This window comes from Rhinopithecus bieti, unplaced genomic scaffold (assembly GCF_001698545.2).
Source record: "Rhinopithecus bieti isolate Rb0 unplaced genomic scaffold, ASM169854v2 scaffold_14404, whole genome shotgun sequence".
Taxonomy (NCBI): Eukaryota; Metazoa; Chordata; class Mammalia; order Primates; family Cercopithecidae; genus Rhinopithecus; species Rhinopithecus bieti.
The window spans coordinates 523,158-550,859 of NW_016807824.1; the positions used below are offsets into that span (position 1 = coordinate 523,158).

The 27,702-nt window shown below is 55.3% G+C and overlaps 2 protein-coding genes across 12 annotated transcripts; both read right to left on the reverse strand.

Annotated features, from left to right (window-relative positions):
* Positions 1–2,057: 2,057 nt before the first annotated feature.
* On the reverse strand, positions 2,058–17,781 carry TRIM11 (tripartite motif containing 11). Of its 3 annotated transcripts, XM_017883853.1 has the most exons (7): positions 17,057–17,781; positions 12,969–13,064; positions 11,854–12,084; positions 7,902–7,924; positions 7,712–7,812; positions 5,599–6,114; positions 2,058–2,277 (listed from the first exon to the last, which is right to left on the reverse strand). In XM_017883853.1, the coding sequence occupies exons 1-7, from the start codon at positions 17,462–17,464 to the stop codon at positions 2,216–2,218; spliced, it is 1,437 nt and encodes a 478-aa protein (XP_017739342.1). In that variant the 5' UTR covers positions 17,465–17,781; the 3' UTR covers positions 2,058–2,215. The 3 variants fall into 3 exon arrangements, with proteins under 3 accessions (XP_017739342.1, XP_017739344.1, XP_017739343.1); XM_017883855.1 differs by lacking the exon at positions 2,058–2,277 and having other exon boundaries at positions 4,541–6,114; positions 11,854–12,081; XM_017883854.1 differs by lacking the exon at positions 2,058–2,277 and having other exon boundaries at positions 4,545–6,114.
* TRIM17 (tripartite motif containing 17) lies at positions 17,774–27,702 on the reverse strand. 9 transcript variants are annotated; one of them, XM_017883843.1, is made up of 10 exons: positions 27,354–27,567; positions 27,007–27,258; positions 25,461–25,894; positions 24,620–24,715; positions 21,835–22,065; positions 20,285–20,307; positions 20,076–20,179; positions 19,144–19,658; positions 18,171–18,444; positions 17,774–17,922 (listed from the first exon to the last, which is right to left on the reverse strand). In XM_017883843.1, exons 3-9 carry the CDS (start codon positions 25,887–25,889, stop codon positions 18,184–18,186), a joined length of 1,659 nt encoding a protein of 552 aa, XP_017739332.1. In that variant the 5' UTR covers positions 25,890–25,894; positions 27,007–27,258; positions 27,354–27,567; the 3' UTR covers positions 17,774–17,922; positions 18,171–18,183. The 9 variants fall into 9 exon arrangements, with proteins under 9 accessions (XP_017739332.1, XP_017739340.1, XP_017739337.1 ...); XM_017883848.1 differs by lacking the exon at positions 17,774–17,922 and having other exon boundaries at positions 18,034–18,444; positions 25,461–25,676; positions 25,752–25,894; XM_017883851.1 differs by lacking the exon at positions 17,774–17,922 and having other exon boundaries at positions 18,031–18,444; positions 19,480–19,658.

Below are 27,702 nucleotides of genomic sequence, written 5' to 3' on the forward strand. Positions count from 1 at the left end.
GGAGACTCACTTGAACCCAGAAGGCAGAGGTTGCAGTGAGCCCAGATTGCGCCACTGCACTCCAACCTGGGCAACAAGAGTGAGACTCCATCTCAAAAATAAATAAATAGAAAAGATGAAAGATCAGAAATCAATAACCTAAGCTTCAATTTTTTTTTTTTTTTTATACGGAGTCTCCCTCTGTCGCCAGGCTGGAGTGCAGTGGTGTGATCTCGGCTCACTGCAATCTCCACCTCCCGGGTTCAAGTGATTCCCCTGCCTCAGCCTCCCGAGTAGCTGGGATTACAGGCACGTGCCACCACACCTGGCTAATTTTTTGTATTTCAGTAGAGATCAGGTTTCACCATGTTGGCCACGATGGTCTCAATCTCCTGACCTCATGATCCACTTGCCTTAGCCTCCCAAAGTGCTGGGATTACAGGCATGAGCCACCATGCCCAGCCTAAGCTTCAATTTTAAGAAAGCAGAAAAAGGCTGGGTGCAGTGGCTGTCTTCAATCCCAGTGCTTTGGGAGGCTGAGGTGGGAGGATTGCTTGAGCTTAGCAGATAGAAGTTGCAGTGAGCTTTGATCATGCTGCTAGACTCCAACCTGGGCAACAGAAATAGACCGTCTCCAAAAAAAAAAAAAAAAAAAGAGGCTGGGCACAGTGGCTCATACTTGTAATGCCAACATTTCGGGAGGTCAAGGAGGGAGGATTACTTGAGTCCAGGAGTTTGAGACTAGCCTGGGCAACACAGGGAGACCCTGTCTCTACAAAAAAAAATTAAAAATTAGCTGGGTATGGTGGTGCGTACCTGTAGTCCTAGCTACTTAGGAGGCTGAGGTGGGAAGGCTGCTTGAGCCCGCTGCAGATTGAGACTTGCAGTGAGCTGAGATCATGCCACTGCACTCCAGCCTGGGCGACAGAATGAGATGCTATCTCAGAAAAAAGAGGAGCAAACTAAACTCAAAGCATGCAAAAGAAAGAAAACAATAAAGAGGAAGGTGGAAATTATTGAAATAAAAAACAAACATAATAGAGAATATTAAATGAAATAAAAAGTTGTGGCCGTGTGTGGTGGCTCACGCCTGTAATCCCAGCACTTTGGGAGGCCAAGGTGGGCAGATCATGAGGTCAGGAATTCGAGGCCAGTCTGGCTATATGGAGAAATCCTGTCTCTACTAAAAACCCAAAAATTAGCCAGGCATGGTGGCACGTGCCTGTAGTCCCAGCTACTTGGGAGGCTGAGGAAGAAGAATCACTTGAACCCAGGAGGCAGAGGTTGCAGTGAGCCGAGATTGTGACACTGCACTCCAGCCTGGGCAACAGAGCAAGACTGTTTCAAAAAAAAAAAGATCCATTTGTGACCTAATGTTAGTTTTACTGACCAAGAGAAAATAAGCAAATATCTAGAAAGACAAAAGTTACCAAAACTGACATTATAAATGAACTATCTGAGCAGTCCCATAACAATTAAAGCAATTGAGCTAGTAATTTGAAATCCCCTACAAGGGAAAGGCTGGGATCAGATGGCTTCACTGGAGATTACAGAGCATTAATCTCCCTCCAAACTCTTTCAGGACAGTGGGGGAGGGTGCTTCCTAACTCAGGAGTCTATCATCACCCTGGTACCAAAGCCACACAAAGGCAGTAACGAAAACACTGTGGACCACAGCCCAGTGGGTGGCTCAGGCCTGTACTCCCAGCAACCAGGGAGGCGGGTGGGAGGATCGCTTGAGGCTGGGGGTTCAAGACAACTGGGCAACATAGTGAGAGTCTGTCCTTTTAGAAAACTGCAGAGCAATATCCCTCACGAGTATAGGTGTAAAAATCTTGAAGTATTAGCGAACTGCATAGAGCAAGACAGTAAAAGGACCAAGTGGGATTTACCCCAGGAACCTAAGACTGGTTCAGTGGCGGGAAAGCAGGTAATGAAATATGCTATATTAGGAGACTAGAAATAGGCCAGAGACATCTTTCTGAGGTAACGAAAATGTTCTAAAATTGAATCATGATGACAGTGGATTTAGTAAAAATCATTTTAATGGTACACTTGAAATAGCTGAATATTACTGTGTGAAAACTATACCACAATTAAGTTGTTACAAAAAGTCAGAGTGGTTGGAAGAGGTGACTCTGGGCTGGAGAGGGCAGGGTAGGGCAGGGAGAGCACAGGGGTCCAGGGTATGGTGGGGACAGAGCTCCACACCAGCACCAGGAAGGCTGCCTCAGGCTCACGAGTGGCTGTGCACTGCTTCCTCCAGATGGCAGGGTTGCTCCAGCGAACACAGGGCACCTGGGAAGGGACAGGACATGGGGGGCGTGGAAGCAAACTGGGCGTGCGGGGCTTCTCTGGGTGCCTGGAGTGCATGGGGCTGGGTGTGGGGTGACCAGAGGCTGCGGGCACTGCTAACATGGGAGGCACTGGGCTTCGTGGCCACCCAGGGCATAAGGGGATCTAGGGTGCACGGGTGACCCGTGAGCCCTGGAGGGTCTGAGCTCACTGGGAGGCTACAGGTGCGGGGCGGGGGGTACACTGGGCGCACAGGGGGAGCATGTGGTGGGCAAGGGTGAGATGGGGAGGGTGCAGCATGCAAGATGGGCACTGGGGTGCAGGGGGCTCGAGGGCGCAGGGAGCACTGGGATGGTTGGGTGCTGCACAGGTGGTGCTCGGCACCCTGCACGCAGCCTGCAGCATGACAATGTCCCGCAGCTCTCGGGACATTGTGGGCACTCCGAGGGTGGCCACTTACTGTTAGGTGGGCACGGCAGGTGTGGATAATATGCAACGGGTGGCCTGCACAACGACCCTGTCTTTGGACCATGCTTGATGGTGCATTGGCGATGTACTGTACAGACCCCCAGAGCTGGTCCCATTGCAGAGGGCCTAATCTCATTCATGAGGGCATCACCTTCATGAACTAATTACATCCCCAAAGCCCCATCTCCTCATAACATGAACTTGCAGTGAGGATTTCAACGTATGAATTTGGGGGAACCTAAATATTTGGTCAACTGCAAGCTGCACAGAGTGGGGCTCCCTGATAGTGCAGGACACAGTTGTTCAGGCCATTCACTGTCACCCCTTCTGAGAGACCAGCTCCCTGCTCAGGGTCCTCCATGTTCTGTCATCTCTCCACTGCCTGGAAGCATGGGTGACACCCACAGGGCCCCAGCAGTCAGCTGGGGGACATCTGGAAAGATGAGTCATGAAGTCTGCCCTTCTCTTATGGAGTGTGCAGCTTTATTTCAAAGCTATGGCCAGAACTATCCTGGGTGCACCCTGTGGTCTCACCCACAAGGCTGTCCCCGGCTGTTACCACCAACCAGATGGGCTCTTCGCTTTCTTTGCTCAGGTGTGTGGTCCTTATGTGGAGCTGCTGAAGGAATTGTTTTTTTTTTTTTTTTTTTTTGAGATAACCTGGTAAATGTTTCCTGTGTTCCACTGTGCTTCATTACAGTCTCCTGAAGATCATTTATTTAGTCACTCTCCCACTCTTGTCCTTTTTTTGGTAGGGGGATGGGTGGCATTATACAATACCACACTGAACAAGATCAGCAATTTTGAGGTGGCTGCCTCACTCCAGGAGGCACAAACGCAGCAGCTGGAGTCTTCAATTGGAGGGAAGCCCTGGATACAGCCACCTGGAAACAGGCTATGGCAATACTCACCCCACCAGGCCTGGTGGCTCAGCCTGAAATCCCACCACTTTGGAGGCCAAGGCGGGTAGATCACTTGAGCCCAGGAGTTTGAGACTAGCCTGGGCAATAGTGAGATTCCCACCTCTCCCAAAAAAAAAAAAAAAAAAAATAGCTGGGTGTGATGGTGTACGCCTCTGGTGCCAGCTACTTGGCAGGTTGAGACAGGAGGATCTTTTGAGCCCAGGAGTTCAATACCAGTTTGCGTAACATGGCAAAACCCCATGTTTACAAAAATTAGCTGGGCATGGCCCCATCTGTAGTGTGCACCTGTAGTTCCAGCTACCCGAAAGGCTGAGGTGTGAGGACCACCTGAGCCTGGGAGGTCGAGGCTGCAGTGAGTGAGCCGTGGTTGCACCACTGCACTCCAGCCTGTGTGACCCTGTCTCAAAAAACAACAAACAAACAAAACCCCACCCCAAAACAGAGAAATGCCCAGACTCCTGGGTTCCACTCAGACTTCTCTTTGTTGCAGCCGATGAAACTGCTGATCTTGTTCAACATGGTATTACATAATGCCTCCCCAGGCCCCTGCCAAAAAAAATACAAGAATGGGAGAATGACTGAATAAATGATATTCAGGAGACTGTACTCATTAAGCACAATGGAACACAGTTAACATTTACCAGGATAGCTCAAAAAAACATTCCTGCAATAGCTCCACATAAGGAACATATATACTGAGCAAAGAAAGCGGAGCACCCATCTGTGCCTGAGTGTGGGAAGCGGCTGCCTGTCCCAGCCCCTACTCTGCCTGAGCTTCCCGCCTGCCCCATCAACAGACTCCCTGGGGCTCTGCCCTCTGCTGGGCACAGTGGGGCACCCGCTATTGTCCCTGGACTAAGCAGGCACAAGCAGGATGACTTGCAGACAATAGCCAAAGTTTATTTAACGTGGGAACGCTTACAATAAATAAAGCAGGGGGTAAAGAGAAGCAGAACAGTACCTTGAGGACAAAGAAACCCCAAACCCAACAGAAAAATCAACTCCTGTCTTCTGCTATATGCCCTGGGCTCTGGGCACCCACTGCTCCTCCCCAGGGTAGGGAGACTGCAAGGCTGGTGGCCAGCAGTGCACATCCCCAAGCAGCAGCTGGGACCCTGGGTCCAGAGGGGCCATTGGAGACCTAGGAAGTCTTTGCAAGGGCAAAACCCAATGGCGACATGCCCATGAAAGCTTCAAGTCACAACGTGGGCCTGCAGAAGACATTTCTGGGCTGTGCTGTCTCCTCTAGGCCCACAAACCTGCTGAACAGACATCTGTGCCCGGGCACCTCCCAGAAGCCCCTTTATTCTGAGACATCTACTCTTGGTTCCCGTCCTCACTGGCCCCTCCCATCATCTGAAGACTTATGACGGCTGCCTCCTAATTCTTCCAGAGCGGCCACACCCTGGACTGTGACGTGCTCTCACCCACTATGGGGTCACAGATAGGCATGGGGCTGGCTCCCATCCTGGCTGCCTCCCCCAGCATCTTCAGAGGTGGGGTGCACCGTAGTTTTGGGGGGCTGGCAAAGCTGCAGGAACTGTGCAGCTTAGGCGGACTGTGGATTCTGCAAGCCCCAGTGGAGCTTTCTTGGCTTCTGGAACCACAGTTCAGAGCTGCCGGGGTGATGGGGCTCCCAGCTTTGGTAAGGGCTGTTGGCATTAAGCAGCACCCGGTGGCTGGAGGGGTCTCCCAAAGAGGACAGAGCCTGCCCCATACCCTCCCGCAGTTTCCTGGAGTGCTAGAATTGGGGTTCTCCCACACAGGCTCAGAAAGGCACTAGGAGTTTCTCCTCTTGCTCAAAGGACACACTCCCTCCTCCCAGGTCCTCCAAGTGCCCAAAACACTCAGTGGCCTAGAGGGGCAGGAGAGGCAACAGGACTACTCCAGGAAGGCCCGAGTCACTGGGGAGCCAGGGTGTCCCCGGACCCACCTTTCGGCCGGCAGATAGTCATCGGGGTTGGGCTGCTGGACAGGGGCGAGAAGAGGGGCCGCAGCGTCCCGGAGAAGGGGATCTCAGGGAAGACGAATAGCAGCGACCCATCGGTGGCGCTGTAGAACGAGAGATGTCTGGCCTCGTAGTCCAGAAAGATCCCCACACGCCTGGGTGGGTCCCGGAGTGGAGCCAAGGCCCGTTCAGAGGAATTGTAATAGCTCCCCAGGAAGACCAGGATCCAGAAGCCATTGCCCGCGGACAGTTCGCCCTTCTCCTTCCTGTTCACATTCTCCCTGCATACCCCCAGGGCCCAGCTGGTGCGGTCCCCAACCTCCACCTCCCAGTAGTGGCGGCCTGAGGTGAAACGCTCCTGGCCTAGCACGCAGGGGCCGGGGTCGAAGCGCTCTGGGCTGTCCGGCAGGGCCTGCCGCAGGTCCCCCCGCTGTACGCTCCGCCTGTCTTCAGACAGGATCAGCTCAGGGTTGGCAGTATCCGGGTCCAAGGTCACATCCCCTGGAGAGAGAGGCCCAAGGTCACCCAGGCACAGCCACAGACAAGCTGGGGCCACCTGCCTGTGTCCTGGGCATGTGGGTATGATGATCCTCCCAGTTGGATGGCCTGGCTGTCTGCCCCAGGGTCCTGCAGCCTCACAACCTCCTGGAGTAACTGTCTCCAAGTGGACATCCCCTCCCCACCTAGCCACGTCCAATATCCTAGAAATCGGTCCATGTTTTGCCTTCAGAAATCAAGAGGGAATCTTGGTTGCTTTCTTTTTTGTTTGTTTTCTAAAGAGGCAGGGTCTCCAGGCTGCAGTGCAGTGGTGTGATCATGGCTCACTGCAGCCTTGATCTCCTGGGCTCAAATGATCCTCCTGCCTCAGCCTCCCAAGCTGCTGGGATTACAGGCATGTGCCACCATGGCTGGCTAATGTTTTTGTTTTTTATTTGTAGAGATGGGACTCTTGCTATGTTTCCCGGGCTGGTGTTGAACTGCTGGCCTCAAGCAATCCTCCCGCCTGAGCCTCTCAAATCGCTGGGATTACAGAGGTAAGCCAATGCATCCAGCCCGTTTTTTTCTTTCAATCCCCAGATGAAGGATGTGAATAAGTGCAGCTGTCCCAACCCTGACCACTCCCAGAGTTCAGATCTATCCGCCTCTGGAGGCCTGCACACAGTTCCTACGCAAAAGGCTCCTGACCTGCTAGCAAGGACTGAGGACAGTACTTCCTTTGGGTGACTGTGATGCAAGAATCAGATTTGGGTTTTGTCCCCAGTTCCTGGCAGAGCTCATAGAACCCTGGGAATATCCTGAGTGATAGGAGCATCTAGTGTTATCATAAGACACCCCTTTCCATCACACCTTAGTTGAATGCCACTGCAGTGGCTGAGGTAGGGACCTGAGAGAGCCCAGCATAGGGTCAGCCACCAGAAAGACCAATCCTGTCAGTAGAGGGTGGGAATGCTCAGCCCCAGCCCCTGACCTCAGGAAGGGGAAAGGGGTCTGAGGTTGAGCCCCATCACCAGTGACCAATGATTTAATCAATGATAACTGGAACCTCCACAAAGACACCTAAACAGTTCTTGGGACTCGGGGAGTTTCCAGGTTGGTGAACACACTGGGGTGCTGGGAACACACAGGGAGGGTGGGGAAGCTCTGTGCTCTTTCCCAGGCTTTGTCCATGTGTCTCTTCCATTTGGCTCTTCCTGAGTGGTATCCTTCACAACAAACCAATGACAGTAAGTGAAATGCTCTCCTGAGTTCCATGGGCTGTGCTAGCAAATGCTCACATCTGCAGAGGGGCTGAGGGAACAGAAGTATGGGCAGCCCCTGAAAGTTGTGACTGGCATCTGAAGTGAGTTCCATTCAATGCTGAATGGAATCCTTTGATACCCAATTCATTTCCAAAAGTTGAAGAATTGTTTGGTGTGAAAATACCCACACAAGTGATGTCAGAAGTATGAGCAGAGGACGTTTTCCCAACAACCCACCACCATGACACTGTGAGTTTGGAGCTTGCAGTGGAGGGACACAGAACACGTGGCTAACTGCCCAGGTCCTTGGCGGGGTACCCTCCTGGAGTCATCTCCCCACCTGGGGCCTCCACACCCACCTCGAAACCTCCGCAGTGTCTCCACCAGTCCCGGGACCCTGCACACGGTCCTCAGCTCCATGGGCACAACTTCTGGGGGCTGCAGCTTCACATCCTGGACCCTAGAGGGGACAACCCAGATATCATCGCCATGGCCAAGAGTTGGGTCCCACCCCACTCCCACCCCCTCCAGGAAAGGCTGGGCTCGTACCTGCGCAGGGCATCCTTGATGTCCTATGTGGGGAGGAGAAACAGCACACTCCATGTCAGTGATCATCGCCTGCTCCCAGAGTCCCCTCCCAGCCCCTGGAGCCTCACCCCATCCCCCTCTCCTACATTTGAGCCTCAGGCAGCAAAACACACAAGGGGGCCATAAACCACCCGCAGCAAGGCCCACAGACAGGAATGCTGGACAGAGGCTCCAGCATATGTGCCAGGAGGCATTACCAATGGGGTGCAGTCCAGTCCTGCGGACCGAGACCCACTTCTGCCTAACACTTGGATGTAGGGCATCTGGCTGTCAGCTCACTCCCCCAGAGCCCCAAGTGGACGCCCCTGGGTGCCAAGGACAGGACAGGCAAGATCCCAGCCTTCAGTGTAGGGGCGCCTTCACCCCAGCCGGAGCCCAACACTGCAGTCCCATTGCTCCCTCTCCCAGCTCCGCCTGCCCTGCGGGCTCCCTGCTGAGCCCTACAACTGGGCGTGCCTCCTTCCTGTGTCACTGCCTGATACATGACAGCATCTCACTCCGTGTTAGGGCCCGAACTGTGTCTATCCCACCAAACCCGTACGTTGAAGCCAGAAACTTCAGGACCTCAGAACTTGACTATTAGAAAAAAGGACTTTTAAAGAGGAAATCATAGTAAAATAAGGCCATGAGGGTGGGCTTTAATCCAACATAACTTGTATCTCATAAGAAGGGGTGACTAGGGCATAGACACCCACAGAGGGGAGACCCTGTGAGGATACAGGGAAGAAAAGGCATCTATAGGCCCAAGAGAGAGGCCTCAGGGGGAACAAGCTTTGACCTCAGTCCTTCAGTGTGCAGGACTAGGAGACAATCAGTCTCTGCGGGAGAAGCCTCCTGGCAGGTGGTACTCAATGTGGCAGCCCACTACACCCAAGTATTGGAACATCAGCTCCTAGGAGGCATGGTCTTGTATCTCTTAGAGCAGCCTTCAGTTCACTGCAGGGATTTAACCCACACTGTCAAATAGATGACCCACACCATGTTCATTCTAACACATGTGGTACCAGCTACCAGGCCAGGATGCAGAAGTCAGTAAGACATAATCCCAGACAAGGGTTTCCCTGTATGTAGGAGAAATGGCAAAGGAAGATTTCCACATATACAGGTAGTTAATTCTGTGTAGGGGGACAACAACACACTCTAGGCCCCAAAAAATTTTTAAAAAGGCCAGCACTTTGGGAGGCCAAGGCAGGTGGATCACTTGAGTCCAGAAGTTTAAGACCAGCCATAGCAAGATAGCAAAATCCCATCTCTAAAAAAAATTTTAAAAATTAGCTGGGCTTGGTGGTATGTGTCTACCTTCCCATCTACTCAGGAGGCTGAGGTGGGAGGATTGCTTGAGCCCAGGACGTCGAGACTGCAGTAAGTCATAATCACATCACTGTACTCCAGCCTAGGTGACAGAGTGAGACCCTGTCTCAATAAATAATTCATAAATAAATAAAGAGGAGACTCTTGGTAGGGTTCTGGAGCCCAAGAGGAATTTGTTGGTAGACAGAAGGGAAGTGTGCAGGATGAGGGAGGGGTGTGCACAGGGCAAGGGCAGATGGTGCCGGTGTGAGCTAGGAGCAGCTCCACCTTGGTTATTCTACCTGGGGTGGGTGGCCCACCCCTGGTGTCATTTGGAGACAGGCAGTGGCTGTCACAAGGCCAGGTGCAGGGGCAGCAGGAGAAGGGCTTGGGGGTGGAGGAGAACCTTGGCCTCGACGAGGGAGTTTGGTCTCTGCACGGAACATGGGCCCTCCAGGCGCAGCACTGACTTGAACAAAATCACTCTGCGGCTACAAGCAGGGCCTGCTGAAGGGTGCAGCTAGGACCCCAGAGTCCACAGCAGCCAGAGCCCCAGAGTCCACAGCAGCCAGGGCCCCAGAGTCCACAGCAGTCAGGCCCCCAGTGGGTAGATTCCTGGGAGTCACTCAAGCCCTTACCTCCACTTTGCAACCCCTGTCCACTGGGCCTGGGTACTGGGAACGCGGGTTGGGTCCCCCAACCCAACCGGGGGCCAAGGGTGCAAAGCCACTCCCACCTCTCCCTCTCAAATCAGCACACAGCTCACACCAACACACAGCTGCTGGGGCTGCTCTCCTGCAACTCCCATGTGGGCAGACCCCCACAGCATGCAGACCAGGGCAGCTCTGTGCTGGCAGGTTCAGGGGGCAGGAGGGACCTCCCTGAAGCCTTGCAGCCAGGCCAAACCTCAGCAGGGAGCTTGGTCAAGGCATGGACAGGTGGGCCACTCAGCAGGGTGAATGCAGGTGGGCATACGAGACCCAACACCCACCCACCCACATGCCACAACGTCTCAGCCGAAAGCCCAAATCGCATCTTCACACAAACCCTATGGGTCCCCACTTCCAGGTCAACTCACCTTCCTTCTAAACCCTTCCTGGCTTCTCCAACACCTGTCCTCTCTGCTCTCCCTGAGGGCTCCTCCTCAGTCTCCTGGGTACCTCCCCACCCCACAATTTTCTGACCACAGGACCCTCTCCTTATTCTTCAGTCTTCCTACAGACACTAGCCAACTGTCCTTCCCGCTTCCCAGGCTCAAAGTCAGTTGATGTACAAGCTGGTGCACGCAGCACACGGAGTGGAGGGGTGGAGGTAGACTCAGACTCAGAGGTAGGAGGTGGGAGGTGGGGGAAACTACCTACTGGGTACAATGTGCACCATATGGGGATGGCTACACTCTGAGTGCACTTGTACCCCTTCAATCTACAAAATACAAAATACAAAATACAAAATAATTTTAAAATATATATATATAGAAAATATATATATATAAAAAGCTTACGATAGAAATGACAAATGAAACCAGGAGTTGGTGCCTGGACTGATGTTCTGCTGGGCTCCAGAGGCCGGCAGCAGGTCATCCCCTGTGCAAAGCTGCCCAGCCACATCAGCAGCATTGTGGGCTCCACCTGAGTCTGGCAGCCCTGCCCCACCAGTGGCCGAATTCACTCACACAAGACTTCTCTCCTCTGTGGGAGCCAGAACTGCCTAGGGGCCTGTTTCCCTGTGAATCTTGGGGTCCCTTGGGTCTACACCACGCTGGGCATGGAACACGTTTTCTATTTTGTGGGACAAACGTCCAGCTGAACCCCACAGGAAGATGATAGCAGACACTCCCAGCCCACATGGGGCCTCTCAGCATGGGAGTGCCGTCAGTCCTTATCAGTGCACGCTTGCCGAAGGGGGAGAGCTAACTCCAGGCTGCCTGACCTGCCGCCAGGCCAGAGGCCAGGGCATCCACTGGTTCTGATTTGGGGGCACACCAAGGAAAGCCCAGGCCCAAGGGGCCGGCTCAGGTAGTAGAGCACAAACATGGGGAGAGATCTCCCAGAAGCAGAAGAGCAGGAGACACCACCCCTGATAACGGAGATGCATGGGGTGTGCTGGCGGGGCGAAGACAGAGTGAAGGGAGTGGACTTCCTGCTGGGGACACCATGGCGGGAGTTCTATGGGAGACCCAAGGTGGTCCCGGCAATCACACGCCGCCCACTCTGCTGTGCCCACAGGGAGCAGCAGCATCAGTCAGGCTGAGATGGAGTAACCTTACATAAGCACTTAAGAAACACCACCTGTTTACATCTACAGAGGACAATCGATCTTCCCTTTTTCAGCACATGGATTTTGGGGGTAGGACGGGTGGGACATCTGTCCTGCTGCTGACTCAGCGTTTTACAGGCAAGAGCCAGGCACATCCAGCCATGCCATTAACCTCTTAGCCCAGACAACCTCTGCCCCTTCTTCTTGCACTTTCTGGTTCTCCCTCCCCCAGTGTGGTCAGGCCATGCCCGTGTGGCCACCATGGCTGCTCCCCACCCAGCTCACCTGCAGCAGCCCCAGCACAGGCTGCTCCCCGCCCAGCTCACCTGCAGCAGCCCCAGCACAGGCTGCTCCCCGCCCAGCTCACCTGAAGCAGCCCCAGCGCAGGCAGCTGGCAGCGGCCCTCGAGCTCGGCGATGAGCTCAGCTAGGTGGGCGCTCTGCTGGCCTAGGCGGGCTGCACCCTCCCGCAGCCGGGGCAGCACCTCCAGCTCCTCCTCCTCCAGCCTCTGTAGCAGCTGCTGCTCCTCCTCTGCCAGCAAACGGCGAAGACGTTCGAACTCACCCAGCACGTTCTGCCGCTGGCTCTCCACCATCTTCTGTGGGTCCCAGGGAGAAGGATAGCTGAGGCCAGACCCCAGGCCCAGCTGGACCCCAAGTCCGGTCAGACCCCAAGCCCACCCCGAGGCCGGGCCACACCCAACCTCCCCTCCGGGGCCTGCTAAACCCCAAGCACAGTCCCAGGTGTGGCAGGATCCCAAACCTACCACCTGGTGCTGGCCAGACCCCAAACCCACCTGTGGCACCTCCTAAACCCCAAATCTACCACTCAGGGATAGCCAAATCCCATTCTACCACGCAGTATTGGCTAGACCCCAAATCTAAACCCCAGGGCCGGCTAGATCCTAAATCCGCTACCTAGTCCCTCCCCAACTTCCAAATCCACCCATTGGCTTGGTAGAACCCCGCATCTACCAGCCGGGGCCAGCTGGACCCCAAATCTACCACCCAGGTCCCTCCTGACCTCCAAATTCTCCCCTGGGGCTGCCCAGATCCCAAATCCACCACCTAGGGCCTCCTAGGTGATTTGGGTAGACCCCAAATCTACCCCAGAACTGGACAGATGCTGAATCTACTCCTCGGGATGGCTGAATCCCACAACTATGACCTAGTCCCTCAAAACCTGCAAATTCACTTCCAGGGCCCAGACCCTAAATCCACCTGAGAATTGCCACCCAAGCATGCTGGGACCCTAGGATGGGGCCCTTGCGGTATGGGAGCCCACGCCTGCGACCTGGCAGGACAAGTGCACATGGGGAAGGACCAGCCCTTCAGTGGGCTCACTGGGGCCAGGCTGAAGCAGTGACTGGTCCTGGGACACCAAGCACAAGTGTGCCTGGCCAGCATTGCCCCCTGGGGTCTCTTATACAGGACCTTCACTCCCTGCCCTGCCACCCAGAACCCTGGGAGCCCCAGCACCTGCCTGCCACAAGACGCAGGTCTCATCCGCCTGGGCTTGGAAGAACAATGCATCCTGCATCTGCTTCCGGAGATGCTCCAGTGACTTCTCCAGCTTCGCCTGTGGGAGAGGCCAGGCAGGGCCATGAGACATCAGTCCTGTCACAGAAGCTTGCCCTTTTGCACCTGACACACTGTCCTGAGTTCCTCCTCAGAGACAATGGGGACAAACTGAAATCTGCCTGGTGAATGAGGGAACTCAATGCCCTCCAATGAGCGTGAGCCCTCATGGTAGGTGGGCAGCCTCTTGCCAGAGGCTGACAGCCCCAGCCACATTCTTTCCTTTCTCTCATATGAGATGTGTTTCTAGACCTTGACCTTGCTACCCTACCCCAGGCCTCACCCCCCTTTGCAAAGCTACCTCAAGGGTTCTGGCTGCCCACCCCATCTGTCCCCAAGTTGGCTCTGAAGGTGTCGAGCTCTCCTGTTCCCAAGCCAGTGTCTCCTCCTCCTCTTCCTTCTCACCTGCCAGCTCACATAAGGGCCTTGGGCTAAGCCTATGCTGGGGTCCAAAAATTCTGCCCCATGTCCCCATAATTTCATAGGCTGAAATCCCAACTCCCAGGGTGATGACATTAGGAGACAGGGGTTTTGGGAGGTGACTAGGTCAGGAGGGCAGTGCCACCACGATGGGATTAGTGTTATAAAGGAACCCTCGCCCCTTTGACCATGTGAAGACACAGTGAGAGGGCATTGTTTGTGAACCAGGAAGCACCCTCACCAGACACCAAACCTGCCAGGGCTTGATCTTAGGCTTCTAGCCTCCAGAGCTATGAGTAGTATACATCTGCCATGTGTAAGCCATGGTGTTTTGGTAGGACAGTCAGCACGGACAGAGATGCCTGGCTGCCCACCCCATCTTTTCTCCAAGCTACCTGGGATTTTGTGCATTTTCAGCTTCATCAGCTGTCACTGTAATAAGCCCCAGGACGGGTACACTTGCATTCTGCTTTCTTGGTCCTTAATTCTCATTCGCATGGTTCCTCATGCGGTGCATACCAGGAAGCAGTGAGAATCCTATACACAAGCTCGCTTTACTGTGTGTGCTCGGGATGCCCTGAACCCACTTCATGAAGGGTCTGCTCACTTCCACCCCATCTGACACCCTTATCAGCAACAGGCCCTGTGCTGGTCACACCTCTTTGCTTCTCAGCCACCCCAAGTCTTGGCTCTCATCTCTCTCTATCCATGCTCTGGAAGGATGGAGGTGCTGGGAGGATCCACAAGTCTGCCCAGGTAGCAGAGCCAGGACATGGGCCCAGCTGCCTGGCTCCAGGTGCTCACTTTGGTTCACCACCTGGCCCTGCGATTCGGGATGACTGGCACCTCCGGAGCACCAAGGACATGTCCAACTGCTTTATTGTCTCTGCCTAGGCCTAGCTTTCATGTGAGCTACAAGAACCCCAAATGGGGGTCCCTGTCCCCCCGCCTCTCTCTTCACTGCTACCGGCCTGTTCCAGAAAACTCACACCTGGCCCCTGTGACCCCCAACCCTACCTCAAACACTTGGCCCAGCGCCTCTCAACTTCTCCCTCAATGCCTCAGTCCCTACATGACATTTTCGGTTTTTGTTTTTGTTTCTGAGATGCAGTCTTGCTCTGCTCACTGCAACCTCTGCCTCCTGCGTTCAAGTGATTCTTCTGCCTCAGCCTCCTGAGTAGCTGGGATTACAGGTGCCCACCACCACACCCAGTTAATTTTTTTATTTTTTTTAGAGACGGGATTTTGCCATGTTGGCCAGCATGGTCTCAAACTCCTGACCTCAGGTGATCCGCCCACCTCGGCCTCCCAAATTGCTGGGAGGATTACAGGCATGAGCCACCACACCTAGCCAACATTTTCAGTTTTCAACACTAAAGTTACAAACAGCATTTGATCAGATGGAATGGGCTGTAAAGGAGCACAAGGTACTCGCATGGCAAAGATCTTGCATTTCAGGTACTTGCATCTTTGCGTCTCTGGCCAGATTAGAACAGAAACCTCTTACCCTGTATGTAGTCAGAACTGGGACGCTGGGGCTTGGTGCAGGCCTGGGATCTTCCCTGGCCTTCTCCTTCCTGTGGCAAAGCCCCTCCCCACCCAAGTGCCATCTGATATACAACCCAGAGGGATCTGGGGGCCGTCTTCTCTTTCCTATGATGCTGCTTCCTGGAACTGGATCTTACTGGGACTTTCCTGTTTACCACCTCGGGGCAACCCGGACTGGGGCTTGTTCATCTGTCATGACCCCAGGTCAGGGCCAGGCAAGGAGTGAACTTATCATGGAGCTAATGGGCCCCAACTCTGGCAAGTGGACACACAGCCCCATAGGTGGGACTGAGCTTTCTAGGCCTATGGGGGCAGGTAAAACCAGTTTCCTGTGGTTAACACAGCATAGGCCCTAAGGCAGTGAAGAGGAACAGGATATGTCATCCCCAAATATACCGCTGTGGTATAAGTATTATTCTGAGTAAAAGCAGATGCAGGAAGAGCTCTCTGTACTCCTATCTGCCTAAAAGTAGGGTACTCATTCCCCATGAGAAAGGCACCCTCCCTCCACCAGGAAGAGGAGAGCACTCTAATCCCGGGAGATATTCTGCCTAAACAGACCTTACTACAATGACCATTATCTTGTGTTAGTTCTTCCCATCTATTTCCTAGTCACTTTCCCACAATTTATCAGTCCTAGACGCCGAATCCCGTCTCTGTGTCCAGTCACTTCTCCACAATTTACAAACCTTTGCTGAAATACACTTTTCTATGAAGTTCTTGTGCATGTAAAACTTAAAATATTAATCAAACTGTATGATTTTTTTTCCTGTTACTTTGTCTTGTGCCAGTTTAATTTGCAGCCCCCAGCCACTGAACCTAACAGGGTAGAGGGAAATGTTTTTCTTCACCTGCAAAAGAAACGGTTAAGTGCTATCCCATGAGACTATATCGGATCAGCTCTACGGAGCTACTGGGCACTCTCTGCACCCATTGGGATAATTGGTATCAGAAGGGTAATTCTGCTGGGCTAACATGTTTGAGGTGTAGACATTCCTGCATGGGCAAAGAACGAAAAGAAAACCCACAAGAATCTGTGTTTGGACAAGCCCACAGATATGGCTTTAAACCACCTTTCTACTAAAATCCAAAGCAGAAGGGGACAGATTCAGATTTATTCTAGTATCCCAGAAGTTTTCTCTGTGATAGGGATAGACCAAGCTCAGTACTGATTCTAACACTGGCTTAACTGCTAATCTGGCACACACAAGTGACCATGATGCAACACACAAAGTGCAATCAAGAAAGCTCCAAAGATGCTGCCATCTACCCCACACGTGGGCTCCCAGGAGCACACCTGCAGCAGGTCAGCCAGGAAAGACGACCGCGGGAGGGAGCGCAGGCCAGGAGAAAGTGTGCCTCAGGCCCTTCAGCTTGGGGTTTGTTTGGGTTTTAAGCAGCAAGATAAGGGAAGAAGAGGCGGGCTGAGCGCTGGCATCTCAGATGGCAGAGATGGCTCCCAGTACCCCACCCCGAAATGCAGGGCAGCCCTGGAGGGGAGGTTAGAGAGGAAACGACTGTGTCCCCCTCATCCTGCTCAGTCTGGGGCTTTCCCAGGACTTAAGTACTGACCTGATAACACAGTCCCTGCAAGGAGTCCATCTAGGATCGGCCACCTCTAAGGTTTTCCCACTTTCCTCTGATCCCGGCTCCTTTCTGGCCAGTGTATGGCCACATTTTCCTTGCCCCTACTCCACCATCTTCCACCTTCCTCTCTTAGCCTCTATCTATGGGAGGTACGCCCCTCACCCCCGAGAGCAGGGTCTCATTGGCGGCCATGGCTCCAGCCTCAAGGGGTCTGCTTGAGACAGGCTGTCATGAGCCCCCACAGCTGCCTTGCGCGATACCCCACAGCTGCCTTGCACGATACCCCCCTCACCGGCCCAGGGCAGGCTGCATCCTGAGCTCCCCGCCCTAGACAGAGACAGATTACGCCCGGAGCAGTCCCCAAACCTCCCACCCGCCCAGGCCTCCCCAGTCCCCGGCTCCCCAATGCCCCTGCGCGACACCCCCGCCCAGGCGCACCTTGAGGTCTTCGGCCGCGTCCTGCAGCGGCCGCACGCGGTGCGCCCAGTGCTCCCCTGACCGCTCGCAGGCCGCGCACAGGAGGCGCAGCTCGTCCCCACAGAAGGCGGCCAGTGGCTCGCGGTGCGCGGGACACACGCCCTGCGGAACCGGCGACGGCGGGTGCAGGCGCCGCGCCATCTCGGCCATCTTGGCAAGCGGGCGGTTGGGCCGCAGGTTCCTCTGCGGGGACAGCTCGCGGCACTCGGGACACGCGTACGGGCCCTCGGGCTGGCCCCAGCAGCGCCGGATGCACTCGCGGCAGAAGTTGTGGCCGCAGTCGGTCATCACCGGATCTGTGAAGTAGTCGAGGCAAATGGCGCAGGTGGCCTCCTCCTGGAGGTTGGTGGACAGGTCGGGGGCGGCCATGGTGCGGACCGAAGGGAGGAAGGCGGTACTGTCCGCGGGGCGGCGGCGGGGAGACTCGGGAGCTCGCGGAGACGCGGGGTATCCGGGTGCGGTGGCGCAGGCGCGGGCACTCCGGGACGCGAGGCTTGGGACTCCCGGGTGCTCCGGCTCCGGGGCACGGGGACTCCAGGGCGCAGGACTCTGGATTTAAGTAGCGCTGGGCGCGTAAGCTCCGGGTGCTCGGGGGACGCGGGACGTAGGGATCCCGGACGCCGGCAGGAAGAGGAGCCGAGGCGGAAGCAGGAAGCGACTGGGTGGGTTTTTTGTTTGTTTTTTTTTTTTTGGAACAACCCGCTTTTGCCTCCGATTGGCCGCTGCCCGTCACGCGGCCCGCAGGCGGGACGGAATTGGAGAGCGTTCACTTGCTGACCTGGCGTCCCCACCGCTCCGGTTCCTGTGGCAAGGTCTTTACCCCTGCCCTGGGGAGGAATGAGGCGCAGGGGAGAGATGGGGATACAGGGCGGAAAGGGGCAGGGGGCGGGGCGCAGGGGAGGGATGAGCAGGGGCGGGGCAAGGAGGAGGGATAGGGCACACAGAATGGGCTACCGGGGAGAGATGGGACAGGGGGCGGAGCTAGGAAGGATGGGGGCTCAGGGCGGGGCACACGGAAGCAACTGCAAGGACTAAGGGAGCCCGCAGCCTGGGGCATTGGAACCCCTCGCCATACCCCTAGTGCGTCCTCAACCCTCAGCCCGTGCTTCCCAGGGCGGGTATCCTCGGAAGGCCCGGCCCTCACAGCCTTGGCAGGCCAAGGTCAGAATGACTGGAGTTGGGGGATGCGACGGGGGCATCCCTCCAGGACCTCCAGGAGGCCCACATTCTCTCTGCGGGAACCACTCCGAAGGGACACGCTGTTCCAGGCAGCCCCTCGCGCAGACACTCCGGCTTTGTCGAGGTAGGAGTACGCTGACTCCGGAATTCTGCCGCGCTAGTGCTTGACCCTGCAGGGGTGGGTGGGGGGTTCCTTGGAAAAGGGAAGGGCGTTGTGGAAAGGAGGCCCCTACATAAATCCTAACCTCTTTGGGATTTTGCCCCTGCTCGTGCAGCTTCGGGGGTCGAAAGGGATGGCGGTGGGCAGCTCTGAGGCTTTTTAGGGGTTCAGCCTTTCCCATTTTCCCCCTTCGTAGGACCCAATAGGATGCATAGGACATTTCCATGGGCAACCTGGGACCATCCCTGACAGAGCAACCTAACCAACCCCGCTCCTCCCCGCCATAGGATGTTTCTGCTTCTTTGACAGAGTAACCTAAACCCCTGGGGGCGGCTGGGAGCCACAGATTTGTGCCATTCCAAAGTGGGGGTGGGGGCATGGCTAAAGAAAACATGACCATGCTGTTCCTGGTGTATAGATATGGATTTAGAAATGGTCCACTCAGAATGCAGGGGCTTTCAAAAGTTTCCTCTAGGAAGCATCTGTCAATATATACCCTCTTAATGTTTGACAGTTTTAATCGCAATTATATTTAGACTTTGAGAAACCCCCCTGCATGTCTAATGGCTGCCAGCCTGATGCCAGAGAACCCTGGCAGGTGGCCTGCAGTAAGCAGAAGGCGCACACCTTCTGCAGAGCCAGGGGCAATGCCCGAGTTTCCCGGCCTTCATCTCTATCCCTTCACCCACATGGTCACTGTGGAGATTACCATCTGACCAGACTTCGGAGCCCCTAGGCAGAAGAAAGGCTGCAGGGGGCCCGGGAAGGTGGCCTGGGAGTAGGTGTGCAGGTGGGATCCATCGCTCACGCTGTAGAATGACACCTCCCCGGCCTCGAAGTCCAGGAAGACGCCCACATGGCTGGGAGGCTCCATCAGCATAACCGGGATTGGGGCAGACAAGGCGGATAAGTACTTGGTTCCCTTGGACAGCTGTACCACCCAGAAGCCGTTTTCGGGGCACTTGGGGACCCTGTCTTTCCTGCTCACGTTGTCTCTGCACACACCCAGGGCCCACAGCGCGTCCCCGGTGATGTTCATGCCCACCTCCCAGTAGTGCCTCCCAGAGAAGAAGGTTGTCTGGCCCACAGCACAGGGGTAAGCCATGAATCGGTCCTTGCTGCAGAACCTGCTGCCCTCCAGCGAAGAGCCGAGGTAGCGCCTCTGGCGGCTCTCGTACAGGAGAAGGTAGGGGTATGCGGAGGTGGCATCAGGCACCACATCCTCTGTAGATGGGCGTGGCAGCGGAGAGATGGGGAAAGGTGTGGGGCATTCAGGGTCAACGGTGGGAGCGCCCGGGCCCTAGTGGTGGATGTGGCCAAATGGTCCCCTAACTCAGAGGCCTCCCTTGCTGTGAATCTGGGGTTACTTGATGCTTCCACACCCCAACTGTGTGTGGGTATTGGTGGCAATAAGGTACAGGGGGCTGGGCGGAAGGACCACTGGGAACTCAACAAGCTTCAGCCCATGAATTAGAACCACCGGTAATGCCACCCTACAAAGGCACAGTGAATAGCCAGTCACCGTCATCAGGCAGTGCACTTGCAGACCCCCCCCACTGATGGCTTCCAAGGCTGGGGGGTGCAGTGGGGCATCGCCAAGAGATCCTGGGTCAGAGGTCCCGGCCCTGGGTACCCACTTACCTAGAAAGCCTCTTAGCACTTCAATCTGTCCAGGAACCCTGCACACAGTCCTGGGTCTGGTTGGAGGGGCAACCTCTGGGCACTGCACACTCACGTTGTTCTTCCTCCAGTGGGCACAGTCTTATTGACTCCCCTGGTCCCACAATCTTATTGTCCCCTCTGGCCCACCGCTGCCACTGCCCCCGCCCCCGACTGAGGGGACCACATACCTGCTCAGGGGTTCCTTCATGTCCTGCAAAAGACGGGGACAGAGGGCAGGGAGTGAGCCAAGCTCCTGGCTCACCTCAATGTCCCTGCTCCCTTCTTGTCCGTGTCTTAGGGCAAGACCCGTCCTGTCCCCTGGGCATTCCCTTCCCACAACTGAGCTTCATGGAATTCCTGAGCCTTCCCCACTGCCCTAGTTCCCACTACTACCAAAGCCCCCAGTGCCTCACCTAAGCTGAGCTACCCTGTCAGCCACACACCTGAGGTCCTGCAACTCAGAAGAGGCGGAGGGAGCCCTTCTGGGCAAGTGGCCACTCGACACTGACCCTCCTCTCCCATTTCAGGTGGTTGTGGCCCACCCAGCAGGAATGGGGTCAGGGTACAATTGGGTGCGGTTTGGGGAGGGAGGGGGGCGGGTAACAGACTGAGCCACCTGGGGATTTTCTGTAGCCTCTTTAGGGATTGAGTTCCCTAAAGAGATCACTGTTCACTTCTCTGGCCTGGAAGCTATAAGGGACTTGTTTTCCAAAGGCCATATTTCTAGTTTCCAGAGTGTGACCCTAACTCTTGGCAGGGACTCTCATGCAGGTGATGCGCTTGGCCCTCTGTTCATAGGAGCACTCTTCTACCAGCTGCAGGGGCTTTTCCCCTCAGTTGGTCAGCAAACCAATGTAGTCAGTTGTGAACAGGCCGCTTTGTTTTCCCTTTTCCTTTCTTTTTTTTTTCCTAGATGTGATCTCACCATCACCCAGGCTGGAGTGCAGTGGTGCAATAGCTCACTGCAGCCTTGAACTCACGGGCTCGAGCAATCTTCCTGCCTCAGCCTCCTGAGTCCTGGGACCACAGGCACATGTCACCATGCCCTGCTAATATTTTTAAGTTTTTGTAGAGATGGCGTCTCGTCAGCCGTAATCAAGCCCCCTCTCCAGGGCCATGGCACACAGGCTGGTCCCGGCAGGCAGGCTGGCTGCTTCACCTCCCCACTGCCATTGCCACACAACTCACTCCTGGGACGGTGTGCCTCCCCCACACTGAGACATGGAGTCGCTGTCCCAAAGCCGCACCTGGCTGCTAGGTGTCCCAAGCCACTTCTCTGGACTTGGAAGGAAATGGGGACACTGTCTCAGGTTGGAACCTGTAAGGGGCTGACTTGTGTCCCCACAAATTCACAGGTTGAAGCCTGAACTCTCAGGACCTCAGAATGTGACTGTGTTTGGAGACAGCATCTTTAAGGAGGGAGTTGAAGTCACTGGGGTGGGCCCTAATCCAGTCTGACTGGTGTCTTTATAGAAGGAGATGATTAGGACACAGCCATGCATAGAGAGATGATGCTCTGAGGACATGAGGAGGAGACAGCATCTTCAGGTCCAGGAGAGAGGCTCAGGAGGAACCAGGCCTGCCCACACCTTGGCCTCAGCCACCCAGCCTCCAGGACTAGGAGACTGGGGAGCTAACAGCCCTTTCCTATTGGCTGCCTCTTCCCCAAGCTCAGCCCCCGCTGCCCATGCCTGCCAGAGCTCACATTCCCCCCTGCCTGCCAAGCCCACCAGCTCACCTGCAGCATCTGGAGGGGCCCATGTGTACTCCGCTCCTCCAGCTGCAGCAGCAGCAGCTCCAGGGAGTGACCCTGCCGGTCCAGGCAGGCCACGCTCTCCCGGAGTCTGCTGGCAGTCTCCTCCTCTTCCCTCTCCAGAGCCCGGAGGAGCCTCTGCTCTTCTTCTACCAGGTAGAGGTTCATCTTCTCAAACTCCAGCACAATACGTTCTCTCCGCTCCTTCACCTTGCCCTGCAGGGTGGAGAAGCCCGGCATGTCGCCAGCAGGTGGCTTGGCTCCAGGGATGCTGGCACCTCTCCCCAGGGCTGGTGACCCACAGATCACCAGCAACCTGAGCTTTGGTTGGGGATCAGGAACTGTGACAGAGGCTGCCACCCCTGCTATCCTGTGATACACTGAGTGTAACCCTCTGAGCCCCAAACTGCAACTTCCACACATCCAAACACCCATGCACCCTTGCTCTGAGGAGGTTCAGAATGTTCACCCCCAAATAAGCCTCTTGGGCATGTTAAACAAAATTTATGGGTGGCCATTGTTTTTTGTTTTGTTTGAGACAGGGTCTCGCTCAGTTGCCCAGGCTGGAGTACGGTGGCACTTACTGCAACCTCGACCTCCTGGGCTCAAGTTATCTGAGTAACTGGGACCACAGGCATGCACCACCACATCCAGCTAGTTTTTAAATTTTGTGTAGGGACAGGGTCTTGCTCTGTTGCCCAGGCTGGAGTGCAGTGGCACAACCACAACTCACTGCAACTTTGACCTCCTGGCCTCAAGTGACCCTCCCACCTCAGCCTTCCAAGTAAGTGGGACTACAGACATGTGTCACTACCACCATGCCAAGCTAATTTTTAATTTTTTTTTTAGAGACAGGGTCTTGCTATGTTGCCCAGGCTGGGGTTCAGTGGCATGATCGTGGTTCACTGCTGTCTCGGACTCCTGGGCTCAAGTGACCCTCAGGGGCCACTATTTTGAACTAGGCTCCTGTGCTAGGTCTCAGAAGACCAGACCCAACCAGAATGGAGTCACTGGTGCTAATGAAACCAAGGGGTTCATTGATCAGGTCAGCCTGCCCTGATTGCTTTTTGTTACTTTATTTTTCCTATTTCCATGAAGCTGAAGGCCGTGCCTCTGAATGCTGACCAACCTTCACTGGCTGCTTTATAGATAATATTCATAGGTCACCCATGGGACTGGTTGCTTCAGGAACGTGGGGCAGCTCCTGTCCAGCTGAAACTGGTTGAGACCATCTGCCCTTCAAGTGGACCTGTCCCAGTGCCCGAGGTGGCCTTTTGATGTCAGAGGGCCAAAACTTCCAACCTCAGATCATGCTAAGGCTGCCATTTCTGGTACCTGTTGTCCTGTGAAATGCCATGCACCCCAGAGACACCTGCACAGAATGGGCCTGCTGGACCACTCTGCCTCCCTAGCTCATAAAGACTCCTAAGCTGTATCACTCGGGAGGCAAATTTAAGAGCTGTTCTCCCTCCCCACTTGGTGGCCTTACAAATAAATCTTTCCTCTTAACTGGATGCAGTGGCTCACACCTATAATCCCAGTGCTTTGGGAGACTGAGGCGGGAAGATAGTTTGAGCTCAGGAGTTCAAGGCCAGCCTGGGCAATAGCAAGACCATGTCGCTACAAAAAAAAAAAAAAAAAAAAAAAAAAAAAAAAAGGCCGATCTTGGTGGCAAGTGCCTGTAGTCCCAGCTACTCAGGAAGTTGAAGCAGGAGGATCACTTGAGTGCAGGAGTTTGAGGCTGCAGTGAGCAATGATCGCATCACTGCGCTCCACATCTCTAAATCTGTTTTGATTTTGTGTTTTGACAGGCATTAGGATTAGGGTGAACTAAAGGCCATTGAGAACCTGCAGAAGCAGGAAAACCTGTTTGCCTCCCCCATTAGCTGCCTAAAAAAATAAAGTGCCTGGCCTGGCGCGATGGCTCATGCCTGTAATCCCAGCACTTTGGGAGGCCGAGGCGGTCAGATCATCTGAGGTCAGGAGTTTGAGACCAGCCTGACCAACATGGTGAAACCCCGTCTCTACTAAAAATACGAAAGTTAGTCGGGCATGGTGGCAGGCACCTGTAGTCCCAGCTGCTTGGGAGGCTGAGGCAGGAGAACTGCTTGGACCTGGGAGGCAGAGGTTGCAGTGAGCCAACACCACACCATTGCACTCTAGCCTGGGCAACAAGAGTGAAACTCCATCTCAAAAAAATAAAAATAAAAAAGTGCCCTTTCATGAAGGAAATTTCCAGTGGTCAAGGCATCTACATCAGGAAGAGATTTCCAAAAACAACTCTTCACCTGAGACACTTGCTTAAATACTTAACCAACATTATCTGCCTCCCCAGCCCAGAGGCCCCAAGCCCTGTTCCTTTGTGGTGCCGACCTATGCCCCTACCCTCTGGCTGCCTCCTTTGTGGTACTGAGCCCCCACCCTCTGGCTGCCTACTTTGTGGTACTGAGCCCCCACCCTCTGGCTGCCTCCTTTGTGGTACTGAGCCCCAACCCTCTGGCTGCCTCTTTAAGTCTGATTTTTGAGGTCCCTTCTCTCCACCCTATGTGTGCATCTGTAATTTAAAATTGCCTTTTTATCTTTTTCTCTGCTGTTCATCTGTCTTAAGTCATTTTCATTCTGAGGCCAGCCATAGAACCTAGAAGGGTGGAGGCAGCTTTTTTCTTTTCCTGCCGCTGAGGCAGCATATCCCCACAGGCAGACACAGACATGTAAACGCAGGAAGATGGAGCAGCAGCAGGAAAGGGACTGGATAGCCCCAGGCACCCACCTGCCACTCGGCTAAGCTCTGTTCCTCCTTGGCCTGCAGATTCCCTGTCCTGGTGATCTGCTCCCGAAGGTACTCCGTGTCTTCCTCCAGCTTCAACTGTGGGACACAAACCGCAGGATTTGGGATCAGTGATCTGCCCACCTCCTGCCTAGAGTACAGTTGTGCTTGCTGAAACTGCACCCACCCCAGAGACCCTCCTCAGAAGGGGCAGGGGATCAAAATACATCACCCAAAATGTGCCACCTTGGATTATTTTGAGCTAAAAGCACTTTAAAAAGGGCAGGTGTAAGAATTGCTGTGATCCTCGGCCTTCCTAAGAGCAGAAGGCACAGGCTACCATGCCGGATAGGCCTGCCCTAGGCCAGGAGGAAAGCCATGTTCTTACCAAGGGCAGGAAAGCTGAAACCAGAGAAATCTGTGCAAAAGGGACCCTGCTAAGCTAACCCTCATCCTCCTCAGGTATGTGTTTGGCTCTAACATGCTTCCATGGGCCTCCGGCTCCTCAGGAGGGACTCCCGGGTCATGGAAAGCTTATAGGGAATGAAATTCAGTGTTTTGCTTCTGCTCATCTGTCTCAAATCAGTTTGGTTCTCAGAGCCACCCAAAATACTATAAGAGAGGAGAGGTTAAGATTTTGCAATGCCTGCATCATACAGTGTAGGCCCACATTGTCTCCACGGACACTCCTCCCCAGCCCCAGGCCACCTTGTTCCCTGGACGCCACCTCCCCAGCCCCTGACTTGGGCCACTTTGTCCCTGGACACCTTCTCCCTCCCCCATGATCTGGGTCACCTCCCCCTGGATGCCTCCTCCCCTTGACCTGGGCCCCGATGTGGCCCACCTTGTACCCCTGCACCGCCTCCTCGGCGGGCAGCACCCTGTGCAGTCGGTGCTCCCGGGACTCCCTGCACACCACACAGATGGGGCTCTGGTCCTCCTGGCAGAAAAGCTTGAGGGGCTCCTGGTGCTCCTGGCACACGTCTTGCTTCTGCAGGCCAGGATGCTGCCGCGCCATCTCGGCCACCTTGGTCAGCAGCCGGTTGGGCAGCAGGTTCCTCTGCAGGGACATCGCTCTGCACTCGGGGCAGGGGAAGGAGCCCTTTTGCTTCCGCCTCCCCTTCTTGCCCCGCACCTTCTCCCAGCTCAGCTGGATGCACGCGCGGCAGAAGTTGTGGCCACAGGCAGTCATCACAGGGTCTGTGAAGTAGTCCAGACAGATGGAGCACGTAGCTTCCTCCTGCAGCTTTCTGGCAAGTTCCACAGCCTCCATGGCTCCTGGGAGACATGAGGCAGTTTCCCAAGTTGAGGGACTGTGGAGAGGTGGGAGTAAGCGGGCCGATGCTCTGGGCGCTGGCAGTGTGCAACCTTCCTGTACAGCCTCCCTTTACAGAGGAGGGCTAGGACTGCGGTCCAGAGTCATCATTTTTAGCCTTGTCAATAACAGACACAGATGCCTCCCCAGAAACTACACAGACCCTCCCTGACCAATGCTTGCCAGGCCCCTCTGCCTCTCCTCTCCACTGGGCCTGGACCACTTCTGCCTGCTGCTGGCTACCCCTAGCTCCACATCTGATCAGTTCCTCCTCTAGGCCTTCAACCTGCCTTTCTGGAGCAGCCTGCTAGGTCAGCTTAGGGAGAAGTCCCTACCCTTGGAGCCTTCCCTTAATCACTTTCCAACCACTAACCACCCCCAGATCCCCATTCCCATTCCCACATACATCCCCAATGGTCTTTGCTAGCCAACACTCCCCTTGCAAGTAACCTGACTAAAGAGCCTTTAAAGTGTCAGAATAATTTTTTCTTTAACAAAACCCCTTCACCAAAGGAAAAGGGATGGGCTATCAGAGGAAAAAAGCTCTCTTCCTTTTAGTGAGGTGAGGTTCAGAAAAACCATGCGTGTGCATACACGTGCCCACACGCACAAACACGTGCATACACGCACAGACGAACACACACCCATACACATACCCACGCATGTATACAAATGTGCATGTGTACACACGCACACCCACGCATACACACCACACAAATACGTACAAACATACAGAAACGTGCATCCACAGAAACACGCATCCACAAACAGCACACACAGGCACAGATGCACATATCTGTACACATGCATGCATGTACACACAGGTACGTGCGCGTACACACGCACAGACACGAGCGTGCACACGGACGCCCCCTGCAATTTGAACACTCGCGACCCCGGGCAGTGGAGAGTCACAGCCTTCCGCCTACGCCACGGGGTTGCTATGGGAACCCAGTGGCAAAGGGAATTGAAAATCGCGTCTACACTGCAAACACGAGTCTCCCCTTCCGTTCTGCCATCCCCTAAAGCGAAGGTGTCTAGGGGTCTCAGACTTCCCCGGCTGTGTCCCACTTACATTTTCTCGGAGCTTTCTGCACGCCAACCACCCGGCGCCAGCCTCCTCCTTTCCCCCAAGAGCCCTAACTGAGGCACCCAGTCCACCCGGACCGAAGCCGGGCAGGGGCAGCGTCAGCCGGCGTGGGGCTCTGGCTCTGGCTGCTGGGATGGCCGTCCTTCCCGCTCTGGTCCGCTAGGGTCCCGGTGGAGTTACCTTGTCCAAGCGCGCTAGCCCCTGCAGGGACGCGGCGGCCGGCTGAGGCGGGAAGACCTTGGCGTTGGAGGGCGAGGAGGACCGGGTTAGGCTTAGGTCGTGGCCCAGGCGCCACAGGAGGGTGGCCTAGGCGGGGGGGGGCGGGTACTCACCGCGGGGGGGCCTTGCACAGCGCCTAACGCACCCGGCCGAGCGCTCGCTGCGGGGAAAGGCTGGGTCTGCCCCTACGAAGCCCAGGGGCCCGCGGCCCGGCCCGGGGCGTGGGGGTGTGGGGTCGGGCGGCCGAGGGGCTTTGTGGCGTCAGCGGTGGGGCGGTGGGGCGGTGGGAGCCGGGGAAGGGGAGTGCTGGGCAAGGGAGAGAGCGTCGGCCGGGATGGGGCGGCGCCTCTTAGGAGAGGTTGGGGGTGACTTGGGGATGGAAGGCGGCAGGGGGTGTGAGGCTCAGGACCGGCCAGGGGACGGCGCAGCGGGGAGCTTAGTGGGCGGTGGGGAGGATGTGGT